At 41.2% G+C, this 20,880-nt stretch overlaps 1 protein-coding gene across 4 annotated transcripts in view; it reads left to right on the plus strand.

Annotated features, from left to right (window-relative positions):
• FAM13C (family with sequence similarity 13 member C) overlaps positions 1-20,880 on the plus strand; it is a 131,372-nt gene that overhangs the window by 55,818 nt on the left and 54,674 nt on the right. For all 4 annotated transcript variants that reach the window (XM_068547502.1, XM_068547500.1, XM_068547501.1 and 1 more), the window contains one exon: positions 5,487-5,605. In XM_068547502.1, the coding sequence (XP_068403603.1) occupies positions 5,487-5,605 (119 nt within the window). The remainder of the gene's footprint in view (positions 1-5,486; positions 5,606-20,880) is intronic.

Raw genomic sequence — 20,880 nt, forward strand, 5'->3', positions numbered from 1 at the left:
TTTGTCATTTGACAAGAGTAAATTTGGGATGTTGAAACATAGTGGTCAGAATTCCAAATTTGGATTTAGAAGATTGGGATTAGGATCTGGGTTCTCTAGCTCAAGTGGAACAGTATGGTCCTATTTCATGCAATTTTGAATTAAATATTGAATATAAAGTATTAAGTCTCTCAATGCAAACAATTTGAAATAGTGTAATTCTCCCCCTAGATTTATCAAGATTTGCATAATTTCAAAGCTGTTTGGTTCTATTGAATTATAAGCTGTGTTTATTTTATTGAAATATTTCCACTTTAGCTAGTGAACAGAAATACCCATTATCTTCTGTTATGGGAATGGTCTTAAAATATATAAATCTCAGTTAGATTTTTCAGGGTCTTCAGGAAGACATCTCTTGTGTAAAAGACAATCTTTCTGTCCTAGGTAAGTCATCTATCTTGTCTTCTCTTGATTATTCTTATTCTCACTGCAGAAAACTGGGAGAGTAAAATCCACCTTCTAGTTTTAAATGAGGAAATATAGGTTAAACATGCCTAGTTTAGTGTTGGTACAGATCAGGCACTCAGTGAATGTTATTTGGAAAGTGGACAAGATAGACAATATAATTTGAATGTCTGTTTTCTACTAGAAATTCTTACAACTCTAAGCAGTAAACTAGGTGATATCTCTGTATTACAGGTAAGGAAATAGGATCAGAGGAGATTCTACTTTGGGGGTATGTGTGGATTTTGAACCGATGCCTGCCTTCCTACATGACTTACTTTATTCTTTGTTGAAATAGTGACTAAGGTAGGCAGAAATTATTTTAAAAATGGGACTAAAAAAAAAAAAAAGGGACTGATAGGACTGAAGAAATAGTGATCTATGTTCCCTGTTTCTTAAGGGGTCAGAACATTAATAATCAGATGCACATTTTTTAAAAGAAATTTAAATAATCTCTTCCAGCGTTTCCTTTCCCCCAATTATGAAATGAATGTGATAATAACAAATAGTTCTTTTAATCAGGGGTGAAAGTCTTTAAAACTCCCCATTATTCAGAAGGACTTTAAGTCACTTTCACAGACATGTGCAGGTTTAAGATAATAGGAACTTTAGGGTGATATAGGATAGGGTATATTTATAACACTTTTCCTGTTTGTTCTAAGAGCTGAAAATATGTGCTCTTCTGAACTATGGAGATATCAGATGCATTAATCATGTAGTAATTAGAGCTCTTGGGAAGAACACGCTCTCATAAATGCAAGACATTTTTATTAACAATGGAGTGATTAGTTATAAAGCCATTTAATTTAAAATTTAAGCCAGCAATCGGAGGAAATAACATTCTAAATAAATTTCAGAATAGAATGGTCATAGATAAACCCTCAAGTGTGAGAAGATTGAAAAAAGTGACTGTTTTGACTCGCCACATCTTGGAAGGAAGATTTAGAAGATGCATATTTCTTTGAGGCCCAAGGGTAATACTCTGGGCACACTAGAGCAGATGGGCAAAAACTGGAATGAGGATGGAAAATTCTTTCTCCTGGGTCATGGATTTGTACAAATTGTAAAACTTGGAAGGGCCTGAAGCAGTGGGCATGCCATTGGATTAAAACTAGATTCTCTCAAGTTCTTTATGAGCCAGCTGAACTCACTAAAATCCCAACAAGGACAAAATATCATATTTCATCATTTCTACTTAGGGACACCTGTTTTTTTCCTTAACTCAGAAGTGGTTTTGAGCCTCTGAAGCTGATTAGTAGACAGCTTTGCTCTTGTCATTGTGTATACTATCCTAGCCTCTGCTCATGGATCAGAATATAACCAAAGTAACATTTGTTTTAGTATGAAATATCTTTCTTCTGAGAAATATCTTTCTTATGAAATATCTCAGATCTTAATCAATTTGTTTGTTCCTGCATATAAGCAGAAAACCCACAAATCACTTTACTGAGGCTGGGCTTGGGACATGCAGGAGGTGAGGTTGAAGGGGGTAGAAGAGCATGGTTGGGAGCAGGAAAAGATGTAGGATGACTCCTCTTACAGATGCCCCATCCAGACTATGCCTGACCAGGTGGCAGGAAGACAAACCTGGAGAAGTTCTTGGCTTCTACTTCCCTTGTTCCCTTGGTCAGTTTGGACTTGCCCATTTGACAAACACATTAACACGGAAGTAGGCAAGTTAGTGTCTGCCCTCTCACACTTTAGTTTTTGTTAGAAACAGATTTTAAAGTTCTTCGGGACAGGGATGTCTTATTCACTTTTATATAACACTCCTAACTATCAACATCCTTGGTATGTAGTAGGTGATTGCTTTTTTTATTGAAGTATAGTTGACATTTAATGTTGTATTAGTTTCAGGTGTACAACATAGTGGTTCAACATTTGTATGTATAACACATTGATCACCATGATATGTCTAGTAACCATCTGTTACTGTACAAAGTTGCTACAATATTGTTGAATATATTCCCTATGTTGTACATAATTTACCTGTGACTTATTTTATAACTGGAAGTTTATACCTCTTGAATCACCTTCACCTATATTGCACGATCTCCCACCCACCTTTCTTCTGGTGATCGTCAGTGCTGTTCTCTGTATCCACGTGTCTGTTTCTGTTTTGTTTTGCTTGTTCATTTGTTTTGTTGTTTAGATTTCATATGTAAGTGAAATCATACAGTATTTGTCCTTCTCTGTCTGACTTATTTCACTTAACGTAATGCCCTCTAGGTCCATCCATGTTGCTGCAAATGACAAGATTTCATTCTTTTCTTATGACTGGGTAATAGTCAGTGTGTGTGTGTGTGTGTGTGTGTGTGTGTGTGTGTGTTTATACCATCCTTTTTATCCCTTCTTCTATCGATGGACACTTAGATTGCTTTCATATCTTGGCTATGGTAAATAATGCTGCAATGAGCATAGGGGTGCATATATCTTTTCAAATTACTATTTTCATTTTCTTTGGATAAGTACCCAGAATTGGAATCACTGGGTCATAAGGTAGTTCTAATCTTTTGAGAAAACTCCATACTGTTTTCCATAGTGGCTGAACCAATTTACATTCCCACCAAAAGTGCATGAGGGTCCCCTTCTCTCTACATCCTCACCAACATTTATTTGTTGGCTATTATCAAAAAGACATTCTGACAGGTGTGAGATGATATCTCACTGAGGTTTTGATTTGCGTTTCCCTGATGATTAGTGATGTTGAGCATCTTTTCCTGTGTCTGTTGGCTGTCTGTATGTCTTCCTTGGAAAAATGTCTATTCAGGTCCTCTGCCCATTTCTTAATCAGATTTCTTTTTGTTATTGAGTTGTGTGAGTTCTTTGTATATTTTGGATATTAGCCCATTATTGGATACATGATTTGCAAATAACTTTTCCCATTCAGTAGGCTGCCTTTTCATTTTGTTGATCATTTTCTTTGCTGTACAAAAGCTTTTTAGTTTGACATATTGCCACTTATTTATTTTTGCTTTTGTTTGTAAAATCCATGGGAATCCAGCAGTGTGTGGCCTGTAACCCTTCTCAACCTCCATGGGTTCAAAGGATTAGATAAAACACTGTCTTTGGGGGAAAAAAAACTACTCTTTCTTAAAAGGGTTAAGTTTTAAAGGAATGGAAATTTCTGGAAATTTCTGATTTAAATTGTTTAGAAATGAGAAGGGCCATTTCTTTAGGTCTACAAGTAGGGTGACTTCTAAATACGATGTTTGAAATAATATTATTAGTATAGAAACCTGAAACAAGCATCCCACCACAAAAATAAGTTTGCTTTTGCTGAACTCACTTGGGTTAAGTCTCCAAGGATTTCCTTAACACCAGTTTCAGAATACTGAGCTTCGAGGGAAGTTTTGTAAAAGGACTGTTATCATCATCAATAGCTCCCATCCACTGTGTGCCTCCAGTTGGTAAGTAGTAAAAGAGCATCTTGTTCAACAACCTTGTGAGCTTGGAGTATTATCTCCATTTTACAGACAGGGAAACTGAGGTCCAGATAATGGATGTGATTTGCCTAAGGTCACATACCTAGCATACTTGCAAGCAGAGCTGTCTCACTTGAAAACCATTGTTTGGGGAAACTTGGCCAGTATTTGAATAGCTGTAGAATTTTTCACAAGCAACTACTATGTCTAGGGAACTATTGGATACTGATGGAACCCTTTCATGTGGTGTATCTTCTTGCCTGAAGCTGGAGGCTTAGAAAAATTAAAGAAAGGATCTTGGTAGTTCTAATTCATTTCTTTTCCTCAACTCTGCTCCCACTTTCCATTTTACCCCTCTAATAGGAAGGCATTCCTATGATTTTGCTCTAGAAGCTTGTGATGGCTACTTGGCAAATAGCCCCACCAAATTATTCTAGTACAATATTTTAGAAAAATGATTTCTGACATATTGAGACACCTGACATATTGGCACTTGTACTGACTTCAACCCATACCCCTAAGAGGGGAGCTTTGTCTGTATTGTCACCACAGTATATACTGCACCGTCAGACCCAAGTTCACTGCATCACATGAATATTTTGACCGCATGACAGTAGCCATCTGGATTTTCTGAGTTTCTCACTGATTTTGGTTTTAGTATTTCATTTATCAGGTAAAGAGGGGCTGTTTTATCCTATGGAAAATTTGTCAGAGGTTTGGCATTGTTCAAATACTGTAGTGGTTCAACTGCTGAACATATAAAAATCTTCCATTTTGGGTTTGTGTGTCCTTGTATTGAATACAAATTCATTTTAGCTTTGGTGTGTTTATGATACTCTCTAGAATTAGCTTCTGGAGTTTTTGTAAATTAATGAGTGGAGTTTATCATGGGATAATGGGACCAACATAGTGATTTCTTTGGATTCAGTGTAGCCAACGACAGGTGTAGGGGTGTGTGTGCGCATGTGTTTGGGGGGGGGAGGGGAGGGGAGGGGAGAGTACCAAGCATACTTGGGATTTGGATTTTATAAAAATGACTTGTTCCTTGGTTTTCAGATTAACTTAAAGTTCTTTCTTATTATAGGAATAATGTATGATTATTGTATAGATGAGTACCCAAAAGAAAAAAGAAATGACATCTTAAGTGTTAGTCCCTGTTAAGATTTTGGTTTACTTGTTGCCAATTTGTGTGTGTGTGTGTGTGTGTGTCTGTGTGTGTGTGTCTGTGTGTACATTCATACATGTTTGTGCAAAAATGAGCTTATGCTATAAATATTCTAGAAATTGTATTTGCAAATCTATTCATTAAATACTCTTCTCTCATATTTTTAATATAAAAAATAAATTGTAAATTTTAGGTTATTATTATTTTTTCTTTATTCTGAAATCTTGCAGCAACTGACTGTTAGAAAGAGGCTTTTTACATTTCGGATCACTCATGGGCCCCCTTCCCCACAGCCCTTGGTAGCGTGTGTTTTGTACGGCTGCTGCCCTGCCCTGTGACCCACACCCCGCCGGAGAACACTGTGGAACTGATGGCTGCGGACAGTTCATCTACTTTTCCTATTTTTCTTGCAGGAGACAGAGCATGTGGTACCCAGCCAGTCAGAGTGTCGGGGGAGAACAGGAACGCCAGCTCAGGACAGTCCACAGAACCACACCTTCAGGTGCCAAGAAACCGTGCGAGCTCAACCAAGGTGGGTCCTTTGCTGTCAGAAGTTGCACTGGGCCTTGGGTTCCTTTCCCAGAAACACTAAGACCTGTGCTTGCTACCCCTGCACAAGAGGCAAGGCTTTCTGACTTTTGCTGGCATCCCTTGAAGGTCAGAGAAGCTCCTTAAAGGGGCCTAGAAGGAGAATCATTGAGTCTAAGGGAAATGTAAGTAACCTACTTTCTCTGCCTTCAGTTTGAAGATAATCAGCCTTAAGGCTCAGAGAGGAGCGGAGACTGTCCTGCCCTGAGAGAGAGAAATGCTGATTCCATTTTGTCCTCTTTCATTCCACGCTAGAGAGGAGTGGGTTTTCTTCTGTGATGATGGTAATTGGCGATGACAGTGTAGAAGTCAGGCCAATTGCTTATCGCATATTCTGTCATTTAGCCCTCACTCCTTCCCCGAAAAGTGGGTACCCCTAGCCCCATTTTATGAAGAAGGAGCCTGAGGCTGAGACGTCAAGGCACTTGACTGATATTGTACAAGTGAAAAAGGCTGAGCCAGAATTTGAGCCTACAGATGTCTGATTACAGCATAGCAGCCGTGGCCCCTATGCTGATCCAGGTGGTGTCTCTAAGCCCTGAGGTGGCCCTGGGGCTGACCCCTCTGGTCTCCCAGACCTGCTAGAGATGGCCCTGGGTCAGGGCAAGAATGTGGGTGGGAGGCTGTCCAAAGCAAGGTTGGCATGGCATTCGGATGGGAGCCTGGCCTTGCAGCTGTCTATGGAAAGTCTCTTCTGGAAATAAACAGAAGAAAGAATTCAACTGCTAGTTGTGTCAGCTGTCTTTGTAGGATCTTGTGTACAGTGTAATCATAGCTCTCACTCAGTGGGAAGGGAGGGCTGTGCTTCTGGGCATGACTTTTCACAATTTTTTCTAAGGCAGCAGAGTCTAAATGAATCAACAGCGACAGACAAGATTGGCTGTGCTATGAAATTGTGCTTTTTAAAAAATTTTTATCAGAGTACAGTTGATTTAAAATGTTGTGTTAGTTTCTGCTGTACAGCAAAGTGAACCAGTTATACATATACATATATCCACTCCTTTTTAGCTTCTTTTCCCATATACATTACAGAGTATTGAGAAGAGTTCCCTGTGCTATACAGTAGGTCCTTATTAGTTATCTATTTTATATATAGTGAAGTTGTGCTTTAAAATATTCAACGTACTAATTTTAGAATCAGAGAGCCCCAAAGGGTTGATGGAGACCCCAAAATAAGGTGATCCATTATCCAGTTGAATTCTTCGACACCTTTTCTCACCTCCTCCCTGGTTGCCATCTCTTGTCTGTTTATTCTTACTTGACCTCAGATCGGGTAAGACTCAGCCCTGTGATTTCTCTGCTAATCGGGACACTCACCTTCCTGTTGGAGGCCTTACTATAACAAAGCTGTTTTAGGTTGACTAGAATCAATTTAGGCAGTGACCCTGTCTCCCCCCACCAGACTGGTGACTGCATCTGTCAGCAAGAATAAGGCCAACTATATTCCCATGCATATTTCAAAATCATAAAAAAGGCAGAAAAAAACACACACAAAAAACAAGACGAAATCCTTCATGCTTGCGTATGAAATGCATGGTGTCCTTTGGGCTGGATACTCCACAGAGGCTGATAGGGGAAAATGACATTAGCAATCTACCTTCTCAAAGACGCTCGATGTTTGGTAAACTTAAAACCATTCTATTTCCCATCTGCAGTGGAGAAGGTAAATGGTAATATTACTGTTATCAGAGGGCAAGTCAGAAATTTAATAGGATTCTGCGCTGGGGATCATTCACATATGACTAGGGAGAGCTAAGTGTATTGAATTAGAAAAGTCCTCATGAGGAAACGTACAGAGCAGCAACTCTTACACTTGGGGGTGGGGAGTTATAGTTCATTCGGATTCTCAGATCTGTGGCACTTTTCCTCAGAAAAAAAGAGATGCACATACACACAAAAGTTTGTGTAACATTTTAGGCGGTTGCTAGACCTCTTCTGCATGTCAGGAGAAGGAACCGAATGCATGGTCACTGGGCAGCCTTCCTCATTGAGTCAGGCTTGTCTCCTCCAAAACAGATCTGGCCTGTCTCCCTCTACGCTTTAGCAAACCTCCATAGGACCCCAAATACCTTGTTGTTCTTTTCTTCTTTTTCCTTTCTAGCCTCCATGTTCTACTTTGACAGGATCTAGCTTTCTGAGCTAGCAGCATTCCACAACTGCCTGTGCACCAGAGTTGACAGTCACAGCGTCTGGTGTTAAGTTGCAGCTCAGGAGTTGTGAGGCCAGTTACGTCTGGTATATTAGGTTGAGTACTTAGATCAGGATGGTAACCTTTAAACTACAGGGTTTTTTTTTTGTCACAGCCATGGTGGCGTCACCTAGGATCACTCTAATGGAACTTAAAAAGAAAACTCTAAATATTACAGGGATTGTGAAATTTGATGAACCGGTGAAATGAGAGCTGAGGCTAAAAACAACTTTGAGTCAGGTAGCTCACATCCCTGATAACATTGCTCTTCCATCTTAAAACCAGCAAACGGCCAGGTGCAGGCATATCGTGTCCAGTAAGATCTCAGTGGAGACGTGAGGACTGTAATAGAGCACTCCAGACCTAAGTCTGGCTCAAAGTGAGGGAAGAAGCCAGGCTAAATCTCAGCAGGTGTAAAATGCCACCTTCTTGGGGAGGGGGGCTGGGGAAGAGCACGATCTTATCACATGAAGACTTTGAGAAAGGAAGGAAAGGTCCTTCTGCAGCAGGGAGCTGTCACGGGGTCACATGTGGTTTGGGTGAGACTCAGAAGGGTAGCTAGTGTTCAGAGAATGAATCCCTCCTTGTAGAAGTGAGGTTTTGGAGCCCCTTGTGTCGTGGGGTGGTACTGATCTTCTCACGCGTGCCAAAGAGAAATAGTTTCATACCTTCAGCTCGGAGGGCATGTTGTTGAGCTCTTCCTAGCGCAAGGGACGTTTATCTGTGTGTCTAAATGCGCTTTAGGGAGGTCTGTGAATGTTTTTGCCAAAGTTTGAGTCTCTATATACTATATTGGTTTTCTGTTGCTACTGTAACAAATGACCACAAACCTGTGACTTAAAACAACACAAATGTATAATCTTATACTTCTGTAGGATAGATGACCCACATGGGTCTCACTGGGGTAAAATAAAGGTGTCAGCAGGCCTGCATTCCCTTCTGGAGGTTCGAGGGGAGAATGGATATATTTCCTCGCCTTTTCCAGTTTCCAGGTGCTGCGTACATTGCTTGGCTTATGGTCTTTTCCTCCATTTTCAAAGCTAGCAACATTGCATCTCTCTTAGCATTCTTCCGTATGTTTCCTTCTGACCATATTACTGAGTCCAAGCTCCTACTGCTTGTCTCATGAGAGGCCGTTAAATCGAGAATGAGGTGTTGGGGCAAGGAAGAGTGACTTTATTCGGAAAGCCAGTAGACTGAGAAGAAGGTGGACTCGTGTCCCAAAGAACCATCTTCCCTGAGTTAGAATTCAGGCTGCTTTTGTACTAAAAGGGGAGAGGATGTGGCTGGTTGGTGCATGCTTCTTGGTGCCGGGATCCTTTGGTCTTGCAGCTGCCAACGTAGGTCTGATCACAGTGTTCCCATAAACCTCCAACAAGACAAAGGTTATTCTCTGTTCTGCAACTTTTAATCTCTGTATGAATGGAAAAGTGTTAAACCTTTAAAGGTCAGAGCCTTGAGAATGGGCTACCATGAAGATTTCAGGCTATGGGCAACATTTTTCTTTTTTTTTACAAAGGTGCAGAGCCAACATGACTAAGCACAGCCAACAGAGCACAAGGGTTAGAGCTAAAGGAACAGATTCAATATGGGGTCAGGTTTGTTCTTTTCTTACAACCAAGGGCAGGAAACATGTTCTGATTTTAAGGATTCAAGTGATTAGATTGGGTCCACTCAGCCCACTATAATCTCTCCATCTCAAGGTCCTTCGCTTAATCACATCAGCAGAATCCCTTTTGTCATGTAAGGTAACAAGGGGAGGGGGACAAGGGATAAGCACATAGACATCTTCGTGGGCCACATTATTCTGCCTACTACATATGTTTATTTTTCCAGGGAAAAATCTCTAAAGCATTTATCAGAATTTCCTATGCTACCCATGATCCCCCAAAAGGTTTAGACTCACTGTCTTAATCTCTTCCTACCTCCAAGTTTGCTTGCTCTTCTGAATTCCCTCAACAGAGCCAACCTCAGATATTGATGTAGCCCACTCTGTCCTCTTTCTTTGCACCCTTCCTTCTCTTTACCAGCTCCCCTCATCTTTCTATTATATTCCTTGGCAGTATAGTGCCCCATATCAGAGATCTCAAACTCAGTGTCCTGCACGTGTATCTAGTGTGGAGGTATATTTGACTTGTAGACTGTTGTAAAAATATTTTGATTCAGTGTTTAAATATCAGAGTCTTTATGGCTTTTTTACATTGTTTTGGAAAATCTGAAGATGGGGTAACCCAGAATGTACATTCCTACAAGGCAGCAGATAGCTGGAGTTGAGGGGCAGCTCTCCATTTTTCACAGTTCCGACCCAGATCTCTTATTAATTTATGCTTTTGCCTGGCTTCTATAGGCATTTGATTTAAAATGCCTGCTTCCATCCTTTTCTTCCCAGCAACTGCTCATCCTTAGGACTCTAGCTGCCTGGAGCTAAGCCCTAATAAGGTGACGGCTGATAATACCTTAATGCCTCCTTCTCCAAGATGATGGGTTTACTTTTTTTTTTTAAACAGCTTTATTGGAGTATAATTGCTTTACAATGGTGTGTTAGTTTCTGCTGTATAACAAAGTGAATCAGCTATACATATACATATATCCGGATGTGTTTACATTTTAACTTGGATTTTCAGTGCATCCGAGTGGTGAGGCTGCATGTTACCCTTCTCTGGCATGCGCCTACGTAGCTGGAGCTTTTCAAAACACGTAAAAGTATAGAACTGCATTTAGTAATGCAGCCTTAGTAATCATTTAATACAATCCTCTCATTTTCTAGTTTGACCCCCAGTGAGGCTGTGATTCGGTTAAGCCCTCACTTCCCTTGTAATAGAACCAAGATAAGCACCATCAATCTGTTTAGAGCAGTCAGTTGATGAATGTGCATCAGTTTGATTGATTTTTATGGCTAAAGCCAGTGCCATTTCTGTGAAGGCTCAGCTATGACAAAGGGGAATTTATGAATGTAAGAGAATACAATGAAGTTGGGGATTTCTTACCCAGCTAAGTAAATTTACTTTTGAGAGTGATTAACTCCCTTGTGTTTAAAATATTGTATTAAAATTTATGACAGCATTAAGCCTTTTAATGTCGTTAAAGACCTCGCCTGTATAAACATGGAGCTATCCTGTAGCAATGTGTTGCTACTAATTAAGTTGGTGGTTACATTTGTGAATTGGAGTTCATTAGCCTCTTCATCGGAAAGTCCCCAGTTAGCCGGTGTTGAAGGTTGGGGTATTAGCAAGGATAATGGCCTTTGATGGCTTTGACTATTTTTGTAACATTCCAGATGAAAGAAAAAGCTTTGTTGCTTTATGGAAAGAGGGAGTTTTGTTGCCAGCAACTTTTCCATGGGGGATAAATCCTTTCATCTTTTGTTTTTGAGATAGACAGCTTGTGTTTGTTTTAATAGCTACTTGTTTCTTGTTCAAATGTTTTTTGAGAAGTAGGCAGAGTCTAAATGGGCTCTGCTAAAAAGAGAAAGAATGAGTAAGGGAATGAGCACCCAGAGAGTTTTAATAATAAAGAGCTTAAGATCTGCCTTCTTGGACCGTAGCAGAGCAGGGGCTCTGCGTGCTATCAGCGTGTTCTTCTTGTTAGTGTGCTTTTAGGATTTCTTTTTCTTTTTTTAAATGGGGGGTAGGGGTATAGTAGAGATAAAAACATTAGTTTCTCTTGACAATATTTTGAGAGTCCCTGGTATGCAGTTGGTAATGAGTGGGTTCTAAAAATAGCTTTCTTTGCTTATACTGCATAGGAAGGCAGCCGTGTAGTGAGGGCTCTTCTCATCTCCCCATCCTGCCTTCACCCCCATGGGTGCAGAAGCAAGCTGGTGGAATGGAAAAAACATTCAAATTAAGAAATGCAGGGTCTTAAATACCATATGATTCACGTATATGTGGAATCTAAAATATGACACAAATGAACCTATCTACAAGACAGAAACAGACTCACAGACATAGAGGAAAGACTTGTGGTTGCCAAGGGGGAGGTTGGTGGTGGGGAGGAATGGACAGGGAGTTTGGGATTAGCAGATGCAAACTATTATATATAAGATGGATAAACAACAAGGTCCTGCTGTATAGCACAGGGAACAATATTCAATATCCCGTGATAAACCATAATGGAAAAGAATATGAAAAAGAATGTATATATATAAGTATAACTGAGTCACTTTGCTGTACAGCAGAAATTAACACAACATTGTAAATCAACTGTACTTCAATAAAATAAATTTAAAAAAAAAAGAAATGCAGGGTCTTATCTCATGTCTATCAGGTGACCTTGGTCACGTCCCTGAAATCCCTAAGTCCCCTCCCCAGACACAAGTTTGGGTCAGATGATTTCTAAATTCCCCTCTGGCTCTAACACTGAAAATGCTCAACACTCTGGATGTTTAAAGGATTAGACACAGGAAGACTTTAGCTTAATAATACAAGCTCTTGCAGTCACAGATAAAAATAATTCATCCTCCCTGCTGTAGAGCACAAAAAAATCCCACACCAAATCCTTAAACTGTTGATTGAAAAACAGCCCACACTTGATTATTCTGGGAACGAAGCCCTCTTTTCCTTCTTCTGTTCTTTTTCTTTTTTTCTGAAGGAGTCTGCCCTTGATCACTTGATAAAATGTTAGCTCGTTCGCTGGACAGTGTTTCGCATAAAGATAAAAGGGAAACTCATTCTTTCATTAAAAAAATAATAATAATAAAATAAGTGAAACATGGTTTTATTGGAAAATACAGTAAATTCCAAGGAAATAAAAATTTCTTGTAATCGTACCACTCATATATAACCTCTGTTACCACTGTAGTATATGTTTTTATGTTGTTGCTATTGTTTTAATGTGGGCATAAAGAAGAATGGTGTGTGAAAGGGACTTCCTTATTCATTAGGGTTTGAATCTGTTAGAAGTACTGTTTATTTAAAGCAGGCCCCAGAGTATAAAGCTAGACTAGAATGCATTCTGATGATACAGTCTTTATACAGAAGCTAATAGAGTAATGGTTTAATTATCACAAGGCTGCTGAGTTCATTTATAACTAAGGTGAACAAATTTGATTTTCTATAACAAATACTTTAACATACAATTTTCTATAAGAAACTTGTTTTACAAACTTTGGTGTCATTATAGCCCTGTGCTAGAAATGATATTTCTAGAAGAGTGAACAAAAAACTTTGTCCTTAACATCTCAATATCTTGGAAAGCTTCTTGGCCTAACTTGGAATAGATTTAAGAGAGAAATTTCAATAATGATTATAGGAGACAGTGTGTGTTTAAACTTAAATCTAATTTAGAACTTTGACTAGCTGTTTAAGTGTTCCTTGTTCCTGAGGCCATAGGCTGTTCTTCAGCTTACTCTTCATCTTCCCAATGAGGCAATGGTTCTGTGATGTATTATGACACACACACACACACACACACGTCCTATATAATGACACACACAGCTCCCACCACACCCCTCTATTTTTTTCCTTTATCAGTGCTAGATAAAACATTTTTGATGTAATTTATACATATGTATATATATGAAATATATATATATCAATTTTCTTCATATATGTGAAATCTTAGAGACATATTTCTGTGTAACTTGTTTGTCCCACTTAATACTGTATTTTTCAACATCATAAAATATTCTAAAATATTCATGGCTGGAAATATTCTATTCTATGGATATACCATCATTGATTTAACTAATTCCAAATTATTTGATATTTTGGTTAGTTCTAGGATTTATATCTGTAGATATTCCTGTAGTAACAATTGTTGAAAAATATTTTTATGTACATCCATTGTAGTTTCCTTGGTTTGTACTTAAGGGTAATAGCTGTCTAGGTGTAGGATTTGAAATGGGTAACCCAGCTGAGACTTAGAATGTAAATTTTTCAATTATCTGATCATGGAAGGAGATAGGAATATAATGGATAATTGATACCTCTGAGAGAACTAGATAGAAAGTCACGTGGCTGGATTCCTGTATATGGTGGAATCACAGGATAGTGGCTCTGGGTGAAACACTTGAGACAGTTCAATCCAATCTCCTTCTCCATACTTGGATACTCTAGATACTTCTATTTCATCCACTAGCCATCGTCGTTTTCTAGTTCAGATTGTGCTGAGAGCAAGTGCCCGTGACTCTCACATTCCCAGAGGACATTTGGAAGTTCTGCGGGGGTGGAACAATTCTTTGTTGTGTGGGGCTTCCCCACGCATGTCAGGGGCACCCCAACCTCTGTGCCCATCACAAATAACCCTCAATTGCCTAAATGCTCCCTAGAGGGCATACCACCACCCGCTTAAGAAATGCCAATCTGCATGATAGATATTTAAAACCACATTTTGTGGGAGTCTTTACTTACAAGGGCACATGTTCATGATCTAGTGGGGAAAAAAGCAATTACATAACAGTATTACATTGTGATCCTCAGACAGTCCTCAGACATACCCCTTTGAAAGTTGGGGATCCCGGTGTTTATCCACACGCTCTCCTCCGTGTTCCGCTGGCTAAGGATTGCCCCCAGCAGAGGTTAACTCTCCCACACTTTTAGGCTAAGGGATTGAGCTCTGCCTTGAGGCAGAAAAATGAAGACTCGGCAGGTGCTTGAGGCGGGTAATGCGAGTGAGCAGAGCTGTCTGTGGAACGGAAGCGTCTGCTGAGATCACTCTGCCCCCTGGGCTGAGCGTTCCTTGCCCCAGGAGCAGGTGCCTGATCATTCTGTACTAAGTGAGTGGAATAGTGCGATGATGGAAGCAGAGAGCCTTGTGTCCTGCTCAGCAAACCGGGTGGTGCTATCATCATTATTAATGAAAGTGCATTATTGGGACGTCTGCTCCTGCTGGGTCTCCTGTCCTAAATATCCTGTCCCAACTCTACCTTCATACCTCTCCCAGTCCCGATATTGTGGGCCTGACTCACTGCTCAGTTATTCTCCAGGCATTAGCGTGGTTCTGGCTGTTTCTGGGCTCTGTTCCAGCCCACCAGGGAGGGCTGCCTCTTCCAGTGCGGCTGGGCTGCCTTGTGTTTCGAGTTTCTCAGAGCGTCTCCAGGGACTTAGCCCTTCCCTCTTCTGGAATGTGTCCCCTGGGAGGCCAGGCCAGAAACACCCAGGTCACTCCCGTACTCCCAGAAGTCCCCAACCTGCGCCCTTCAGCCGTTGGTCTTCTCGCATGTGGTTGCACCTGAACCTTTAGGATGATGTTTTCCGGTTGGGGGTGCCCTGGAGTACTTGCTAATTTCACATGACCAGTCCACGCCTCGGGAAATCCTGACCTAGTGAGGGTGGGTCCAGGAATCTCTGTTCGTTTGTTTTTCTAAATTAATTTTTATTGGAGTATAGTTGCTTTACTATGTGTTAGTTTCTACTGTACACAAAGTGAATCAGCTATCCGTATACACATATCCCCTCTTCTTTGGAGTTCCTTCCCATTTAGGTCACCACAGAGCACTGAGTAGAGTTCCCTGAGCTATACAGTAGGTTCTCATTAGTTATCTATTTCATACATAGTATCAATAGTGTATATATGTCACTCCCAGTCTCCCAGTTCATCCCACACCCCCCTTTTCCCCCTTGGTGTCCCTATGTTTGTTCTCTACGTCTGTGTCTCTATTTCTGCTTTGCAAATAAGATCATCTGTACCATTTTTCTAGATTCCACATATATGGGTTAATATACCATATTTGGTTTTCTCTTTCTTTTTTTAAAATTAATTAATTAATTAATTTATGGCTGTGTTGGGTCTTCGTTGCTGTGCGCGGGCTTTCTCTAGTTGCAGCAAGCAGGGGGCTACTCTTCGTTGCGGTGCGTGGGCTTCTTATTGCGGTGGCTTCTCTTGTCACGGAGCACGGGCTCTATGCGTGGGTGTTTCAGTAGTTGTGTCACGTGGGCTCAGTAGTTGTGGCTTGTGGGCTCTAGAGCACAGGCTCAGTAGTTGTGGCACACGGGCTTAGTTGCTCCGCGGCATGTGGGATCTTCCCGGACCAGGGCTCGAACCCGTGTCCCCTGCATTGGCAGGCGGATTCTTAACCACTGCGCCACCAGCGAAGTCCCTGTTTCTCTCTTTCTGACTTCCTTCACTCTGTATGACAGTCTCTAGGTCCATCCACGTCTCTACAGATGACCCAGTTTCGTTCCTTTTTATGGCTGAGTAATAAGGAATCTGTTGTTAATAACACTGGTTGATTCTAGTCTTCAGAGAAGTACAGTGGGAGGAGGGAGCCAGGCTTGGGTCCCCGCTGCTGGGGGGCCTATTCCTGGGGGTCAGCATTCCACCTCCAGCCCCAACACCCTTGTCCGCCTCTGAGAGTTCACTGGCCTGGACGAGGGGCTACGTGGATGGAAAAGTCAGCTCTCGGCGTCTAGTTTTGTTTTCTGTCAGCCATCTCTTTGAAAGCCATTTTGAACTCTGTGCCTCGGTTTCTTTCTCTTTGGAGTTGGCTGCCCAATATTTGATCTCAGTCGTTTAGTGTAGAAATTTGGTAAAAACCAGTAAGAGAATGTCTTTAATAGAGCCTACACTCTGCAGGGAAAGGAGCTTTATATTTGTTGGTATCGAGGGCTGTTACCGTTTGTGATAATATTACTGGAATTCCTTGGCATCTTGCCTGTGTCTGCATATAGAGCGATTGTTTGTATATAATGAATATTGTGCTCAGAGGGTTGTCCTCTTGGGATATACCTTTTGTTTTCAAAAGAGTTTCAGGAAACAACAGTCGTCCAGCCAGCAGACACTCATCCGGGTATACATTAGTGCATCCTGTGTTGTTCTCTAATACAGAGGCTCATCCGAGGCAGTGGAATATCTTGAACTCTTAAGATGTGACCCATGGTAGACACTGTTTAGCTTCCAGGTTCTGGTTCTTTATTGAAGGACTCTGAAAAGTGTGTTGGATGTTCTGCTTTTACTTTCTGCCCAGATTTTCTAAACGTGTGTTGGAAAGCCACTTGCTCAACTTCAGCAGGTCTCCTCAGGCGAGAAATGCATCTGCTTGTGGGAATGAGGTGCCAGTCCTGCTACGTGCCACAGGTGGAGGAGGGCGTATGAGTCTCATCCTAATCATTAAACACATGCAGGAGTATACCAGAATTGACAGCAGCCCATGACCCTGGGACTAATCCTTTATTAGCAAACATGTGCGTGCCTGCTCTGTGCCAAATGCCAGGCTTAGCTCTAGGGAGAAGACATTGAGCAAGACTCATGTGATCCCTGCCCCATAGAGCTTGCCATCATGAGAAAGAGACAATCGAATAATTAGACAGATACACAATTAGGGACTGAGACATGCTACACGGCAGATGTGAAAGATCAGAATACAGTAAGACCTATGAAAGGGAGACCTGATTGGTCTGGTACCTGGTGTCTAGAGGATGCATGAGTTAATTAGGAGAGAAAGTGGAGAGGGAAGAGCGTTCTGGGCACCGGGACAGCACATAGAAGGTCTGAGGCGGAAGGGAGCACGGAGGAGGAGAATGACGTGAGTTGAGGTTGAAGAAGTGGACAGATGTAACTCCTTCAGGACGTCACAGGATGCTGGAAGAATTTCGATCTTTATTTTAAGTGTGCAGAAGGGTAGCGACAAGGTTGCTGTGTGGGCAGTGGCTTGGAGAAGATAGAGGAGAAGTAGAGAGACCAGGAAGGTAGCCCAGAAGACAGATGATGGCGACTTGGCCTAAGGTGGCGGTGGGAGGACAGATCTAAACGTGATTTGGGCTAAGAAATTGAAGGACTTGGTCATGGCTTGGCTGTTGGACTTGAGAGAGAGGAGAGTGTCAGGTAACTCTCAGATATCTTCCGTGAGCAATTGGATAGGCGGGGAAGCTTTTTACTGAGACAGGGAACATTTTAATCTGCTAAATTAATTATAGTAAGTTGATATAGATCAAATATCCTATGCTAAAATACTGCTTCTTCACAAATGATCACATCTGGGATTTGACATTATCTGTAGGCCAAGAAAAGTATCTTAATGCTTTGTTCACCTTGCTGTTTTGAATTTCATGCCACCTCCCAGGGGAAGGTCACTGCAGGATGAGCCTACGGGCTTCCTCAGCACAGGCTTTGGGGTTCCAGCAACGTGGGAACACCAACAAGTTTTAGAAAAGTTGCACCTCCATGGGCGAGCCACAGTTCTGCAGACACAGAGTCCAGGAAAAAGCTCGTTTAATATCAGCACACAATTATGTTTTATGTTCCTCTGTTAAGAAGTGTTTTGTTTTGAACTATGTCATGGTGGTGGTCGTCACGGTGGCAGTGGTGGTGTTGGTGGTGGTGATGGTCATGGTGGTGGTGGTGACAGTGCTGGGGTTGTAGTGACAGCGATGGCGTGGTGGTGATGGGGGTGTCGGGAGTGGTGGTGATGGGAGGCATCAGTGCTGAGAGCTCTGAGCCCAGGCTGCAATTTCCCGCTTCCTGGGCCTGGGCTGGAGAGCAGGGTTGTATTGGAGTTGGCAGGATTGTAAATGGTTCAAACACTACCCTTAAAGATCTTAAGAAGAAGGGAATTTGAGACACCTAGCTCCTGTTCCGGTTCTTCTCTTTTCGTTGCTAAACTTCTCTAGTGAGAAGCTTCCGTTTCTGTTTCCTCTTCTGCCATGACCTTTATCTTTTCTGATCCAGTGGCCTTTTTATTTCTCTGCTTTCATTCTCATTATCTCTGGATGACTGCGATTTTCTAGCAGCGTGAGCTTGGGCAGTCTTCCTGCACGTCCTGTTCTCCTTACCTTGCTTTCTTTTTCTCCATAATATTTAGCATCTGGTGCACCAGGTTTATTTCTTTATGTTCTCTCTGCTTCTATGACAGTGAGGCAGAGACTTGTTTTATTCCCTGCTTTATTCCCAGCACCTGCAATAATACTTGACATAAGTTGCTGTTTAATAAATATTTGTTTATTCATGGATAAAATTATTTAATTGCCTTAACTGTTTCCTATTAGGTCACATGGGCCTAATAATGCTAATCTCATGTGGTTACCATGAGGATTAGATGAAATAATGTAAGTAAAGTGCCTGGCATTTACCTGAAATTGTTAGGCTCTTCTTTTTTTTAAAAAAAAAATCTTATTGAAGTATAGTGGGGTTTTTTTTAACATCTTTATTGGAGTATAACTGCTTCACAATGGTGTGTTAGTTTCTGCTGTATAACAAAGTGAATCAGCTATGCATATACATATATCCCCATATCCCCTCCCTCTTGCGTCTCCCTCCCACCCTCCCTATCCCACCCCTCTAGGTGGTCACAAAGCACCGAGCTGATCTCCCTGTGCTATGCAGCTGCTTCCCACTAGCTATCTGTTTTACATTTGGTAGTGTATATATGTCCATGCCACTCTCTCACTTTGTCCCAGCTTACCCTTCCCCATCCCCGTGTCCTCAAGTCCATTCTCTATGTCTGCGTCTTTATTCCTGTCCTGCTGAAGTATAGTTGATTTACAATGTTGTGTTTAATATCTGCTGTACAGCAAAGTGACTCAGTTAAACATATATTCTTTTTCATATTTTTTTCCATTATGGTTTATCATAGGATACTGAATATAGTTCCCTGTGCTATACAGTAGGACCTTGTTGTTTATCCATCCTATATATAATAGTTTGAATCTGCTAATCCCAAACTCCCAACCCTTCCCTCCCCCGCCCCCCTCCCCTTTGGCAACCGCAAGTCTGTTCTCTATGTCTGTTAGTGTGTTTCTGTTTTGTAGATAAGTTCATTTGTGTCATATTTTAGATTCCACATATAAGTGATATCATATGATATTTGTCCTTATCTGGCTTACTTCACTTAGTATGATAATCTCTAGGTCCATCCATGATGCTGCAAATGGCATTATTTCATTCTTTTTAATGGCTGAGTATATTTCTGTTAGGCTCTTCTTGACACTCTTTTTTCTTATAACTTCTTTCTCTTCACTATTCAAAGTGTTGTTCTGGTTGCCTTCTTATCTCCTTAGTGACGCGTCTGTATTTTCTTCACGGCCCTTCTTTCTTCTGTCCCCTAATTGGCCAATTTCAGAAACCTGCCCAGTGGTCCTGAGTAAGGATGACTCAGCTTTTTATCTCTTTCAGCTTATTCACAAGGCTTCAATTATTATAATTAAGTATACCATTAATTATCATCATTTATAATTCTATTATGGTATTTTTTTACATTTGATTATAGAATCCATGTGTTATTTTTAATACAGCCAACAGTAGTCATAAACATTTTTCGTGAACTGTCCTTCACATCCTGAATTATCCTGTGCGGTAGCTGATATTATCTTCACTTGACAGATGAGGAAACTGAGGCTGAGAGAGGTTAACATCTTGCCAGGGAGTACACACACCTAGGAAGCGGTAGATCAAGAAGTGATTCTTGGGTCTGGGTCCTTCTGTTTCTTCATCTTTTCATCCATCCGAAAGGCATGTAAAGAGCCTGTGACACGTGCCAAGCAGTGTGCTAGGCTCTGGCCACACAGCAAGTGAAAAACTGATGGAGAACCTGTGACCACTGTGATTCACTTTGTTATCCCCGCCCTCACCCTCTGGAACATGCCATCGAGTGCCCCATGCTACCGTGAGCCCGGCTCAGGTATTTTCACCTCCCTATTTTATCCTCAGTTCAAGCTTCAAATGTCTAAATCAAAACTCATGCCAGCTGCCTGCTCTCCCCTCCCAAATGACCTATTTTTCTTTCTCCACTGGAAAAACCACCTATCATCTTTCTTGTCACACAGGCTCAAAACTTTGGATTACTTTTCATTACACCATCTCTTTCATTCCATACTTTCAATACACACCCAACACCTCTTGTTGTTTTTCTCCTTGAAAATGTCTCTTTCATCTGTCTCTATTTCCCCAGTCCCTCTCCACCATTCTAATATCAGCTCCTGTGCCCTCATTCCTTGATTTATGGAAAGAACCTCAAGACTGGGTTTTAATTAGTTTTATTCTCTGCTTCAGGATCCACTAGACTGTAAGTCTCCTAAAGGCCTAGAGTCTGCTCGTTGATTCTTATTTCCCTAACAGTGTACCAGTCACATAGGAGACATTCAGATGGCTGTTAAATT

This window comes from Eschrichtius robustus, chromosome 7, assembly GCF_028021215.1.
Source record: "Eschrichtius robustus isolate mEscRob2 chromosome 7, mEscRob2.pri, whole genome shotgun sequence".
Classification (NCBI taxonomy): Eukaryota; Metazoa; Chordata; class Mammalia; order Artiodactyla; family Eschrichtiidae; genus Eschrichtius; species Eschrichtius robustus.